The 4,107-nt window shown below is 32.2% G+C and overlaps 1 protein-coding gene across 1 annotated transcript; it reads left to right on the forward strand.

Moving 5' to 3' along the window:
* Positions 1 to 1,075: 1,075 nt before the first annotated feature.
* On the forward strand, positions 1,076 to 2,619 carry LOC102598494 (dirigent protein 18-like). Its single transcript, XM_006367263.2, has 2 exons — positions 1,076 to 1,527; positions 2,100 to 2,619. The coding sequence occupies exons 1-2, from the start codon at positions 1,128 to 1,130 to the stop codon at positions 2,441 to 2,443; spliced, it is 744 nt and encodes a 247-aa protein (XP_006367325.2). The 5' UTR covers positions 1,076 to 1,127; the 3' UTR covers positions 2,444 to 2,619.
* Positions 2,620 to 4,107: the final 1,488 nt, after the last annotated feature.

Genomic DNA, 4,107 nt, shown 5'->3' on the forward strand with positions numbered 1-4,107 from the left:
CTATTTGTGATAGAAGGTGAACCTTTGGTACTACTTTTATTTTAAGCGATCCAGGAACTTCCATAATATTGGCGTGATTTGATTTGAAACTCTTATAAGAAATCCCTCCCAATGTTACAACCTTACAAATACAAATAGAAGTTGCACCTTTAAAAATTAATCAAATACGAGATCTCACTTCCAAACAAGTTGAAGCCGACTATATGAATTTTCACTTTTCCATTTAAATTTGTTTCATATCAAAAGGAAGGAAGCAAGTATTACCCATCCTAGTACTACACTCACACCCAAACACGTTTAACTATAGAATTTTGATGAAATCCGACACGTTAATGCTGACATGATCATGATAAAAATCCAGCTCAAATTAACCAATTCACACACGTTAGCTTCGAATTTCTAGGATTTTTTTAAACTAATAAGTCTCATTTACACTCTCCTAGAACTATCAATATCAATCAATCAACTGCGCCTTAATTTCAATCTATTTGGGGTTAGCTATATGAATCCTTCATATTCAGCAACAACAATATACTCGGTATAATCCCATGAAAAAGAGGTTTGGAGAGACTAGAGTATATACAAACCTTTTTCCTACTCTGTTTCCGATAGACCCTCGACTCAAGAGAAAAAATAGTCCCAAAAAAAGTACAAGAAATAACAGATAGTAACAAAAACAACATATAGTACCGCCCTGTAAAATTGGCTTCCGTCATTTTTCGCTATGATTGCGGTGATAAACATTGGAGTTTGCTTTACAGGAAAACATAAGAAATATATAAGAATAAACAAATGGAAGAACTAAGATGGATTAGGTTCAATAATTAAGCTAATCCTTGTTTTACAAAATGTAACCAACTCACTCTAACTTATAACACAAATTAATCATGTATATAGAACTTTCCATTGTACTGTTATATAATGAATAGACACAAAAAATGTGAGGTTTTGTTGGAATAACTCCAACAATTGCACCATAACTCTATGTCACAACAACTCCATTATGTCCCACTTATGATTATATTTCTATATAAAGTTTCAATCTTGACCATAATTTCATAATCAATCAAACAAATCATAAAGAAGAAGAAAAAAACTTTGTTTTTCCCTATAACCAAAATCTCAAAATGATATCACCATATTCCATTTTCTTTGCAATTTTCTTAGTAGCAATAACCAAATTGTCACCCCTTGTTGTTGCAATTGACACTCAAGTTCCCGAAGGATCGATACTTGAGTTATACATGCATGATATTCTGGGAGGAAATAATCCAACAGCTCGGCCAATTACTGGATTATTAGGGAATATTTATAGTGGACAAGTTCCTTTTGCAAGGCCTTTAGGTTTTCAACCACCTAAAGATGGTGTAGCAATTCCTAATTCTAATGGTGCAATTCCAACATTTAATATCAATGGTGTTCCACTAGGAACTGGCTTAGCAGGCACAATATTTGCTGGAAATCAGAATGGCCAAGCTAGTGGTATGACTACTCAATTAGGCCCTGATGGATTGGGCCTCGGGTTTGGTACGTAAAAGTTTAAGCTGTTAGAGAGATATTATACTTTTGATTACCTTATAACTTATATTATGTCTTGACATGCGTTGTCATGATTCTTTTTTGTTGGTTAGTTTTTTCTTTTATTCGGTGATGATGAGATTAATTGAACATAGGACCACTTGCTTGATTGCATACTATATCATGTCTTAACATGACCTTCACGTGTAGGCCTGGTTCTTTTCATTGGCCTTTTTCTTTGCTATTTGTAGGTATATAGCGGTAAGATTAGAACCTAGGACCTTTAGTGTGTTCTTTACCATGTCTCAAAGACGTGTCAACGTGATTATTTGTTATTGGCCAAACACATTGGATTGTGTGACCATCTAATCTACCTTAACTATATTATATGTCAACATGAGCGCCTGATTCTTTTTCATTAGTCAGTGGAAGTATCTCTTACTTTTTAAGGTGGAAGTGCAATCAAACACTTGCCTACTCTAACATCATGTTGAATTAACTACGTGAATATCTTATCTAAATACTTACGTCAGTAGAAAAATCACAATTCTAACAACCTCAATTATATTATGTCTCGACAGGTACCATCACAGTTATCGATGACTACTTGACTTTATCCCCTGAATTAGGCACACAAAAACTTGGAAAAGCACAAGGTGTATATGTTTCAAGTTCTGCAGATGGAACTACTCAAATGATGGCGTTTACCGCCATGATGGAAGGAGGCGAATATGGCGATAGCCTCAATTTTTTCGGAGTTTATAGAATTGGAAGTACAATGTCAAGAATTTCAGTTACAGGAGGAACTGGAAAATTTAAAAATGCTTGCGGATTCGCGGAAATTCGTTCACTTATACCAGCAGGGCAACATGTTACTGATGGTGCAGAAACATTGTTAAGGATTACTGTTCATCTTACTTACTGAAAAAAATTATTTAAGCAAGAGATGGTGGATTGATATAAATTGTGTGAAAAATGAATTTGATTTGTGTTTTTTTTTTCCTTGTAATGTTTTACTTTTGAATTGAATATAAACATATATGATATATACCTTTGTGTTCTGTTCTAATTTATGTGGCGTACTTTCATAAGTTTCACTTAGGTACAATCTTGATTAGCGGCAACCAAAGTCGCCACCAAAAAAAAAAATCTCGAACATTCCTAAACCAATTTTGTAGTGGCCACATTGGGTCAATAATTTTTTTTGAAAAAAGAAGAAGCATAAAGATACGAAATCAGAGGCGTATCTAGAGGGGTTCCGTGAGTTCACGTGAACCCATGCTCCCCTCTCTAGATTATATATAATAGCGTTATATTTATAAAAAAAATTTAATATAGAGGTGTGAACCCACATTAAAAGTAACATATAATAATACGATGAACATTTGGTGCACCTCTTTAAGCAAATATAAAAATTTAAATCTAATTATATCTATCTTATTTTTGTTACTAACACCCCTCCAAGTGGTTATCGGTAGCACTTTTGACGTTTTAATCAATTTTTCTTTGATTTTTTTGCTTTAATCTTTCAAAATTTCAAATGTGTAACATTGAAAATTCCTAAAAAAAATTAGCACGGTATAATTTTTATAATTAAATCAAATGTGTATATTAAAATTTAAAACTAGTAGTATTATATATGTTGGACCTATAATTTTTAAAGTTAAAAGGTTTAGTGTTAAGAACATAAAGGTTAAACCGATCAAATTTATATCTTAAATGCATCTTTTCGTAATAATGCACCCATCCTTACGAAATCCTGAATACGCCTCTGACTGCCTCAATTCAATTTATTTTTACTAATACTATATGAGTAAGTTCCTTCACATGTCATTTGAATTCAATGCATCTGTTAACGTTTACGTTTGTCTTCTTAAATTTGATTTCTCGTAGTTAGCTATTTTGATCCATTCTAGGTTTCAGGTCGTTTACTATTTGTTTTAAGGGTGATATGGTTTGGATATGAATATGTGGTGGTTCGTTCATAAAGATTCATGGAGGTTTAAATTTCATTTGGTATATGATTAAGCCTCGATTTAGTATTTGTTTAGTTCTAGCTCGACCCCTCTTAATTCACATTTGTGTATCATTCATGGCTTTGCTGAAGTTTAACCTTGTCAAATGTAGTTCGCTTTTACATAAAATCGATCGGGTGCTTGTGTAATATATTTATCGTGGCTTGAGTACAATGGTTATTGGGTTTCATTAAGTCAGTAACTCTCTAATAGAATTGACTTTGTTAAGATAATTGTGTTTTTCTTGTTCTACAAATTATTTTTAATCTTTAAAAGACTATGTTGATAGATTGCAATAAAAAGTTCTCACAATGGTGTATCCGTTTTATTTCTATATTTTTATTTGTTTGTAATAGTAATCCTAGAGTTAATAGCTAAACCTGCATTTAGTTTGTTTGCTGGAAAATTATGTCTATGGTTTTTTTTTGTTTTTTTTTTTTTTTAATCTTTACCCACTTTCCTTGTTTTACGTAAATGGTTAAGAAATTATGATAGTGTTATTGTGATAATCAAGTTCCTTGGTTTGATGGTGTTATGTGTTCTTTTCTTTTACTTAAATTTTAGAGTTGTACAA

The sequence above is a fragment of the Solanum tuberosum genome, unplaced genomic scaffold (assembly GCF_000226075.1).
Source record: "Solanum tuberosum cultivar DM 1-3 516 R44 unplaced genomic scaffold, SolTub_3.0 scf00750, whole genome shotgun sequence".
Taxonomy (NCBI): domain Eukaryota; kingdom Viridiplantae; phylum Streptophyta; class Magnoliopsida; order Solanales; family Solanaceae; genus Solanum; species Solanum tuberosum.

Excerpts from the sequence above, each read along its gene's own strand:
- LOC102598494 (XM_006367263.2), top strand. The coding sequence starts at position 1,128 with ATGATATCACCATATTCCATTTTCTTTGCAATTTTCTTAGTAGCAATA. Across the intron at positions 1,528-2,099 it reads TGGATTGGGCCTCGGGTTTG|GTACCATCACAGTTATCGAT; the intron begins GTACGTAAAAGT and ends ATGTCTCGACAG.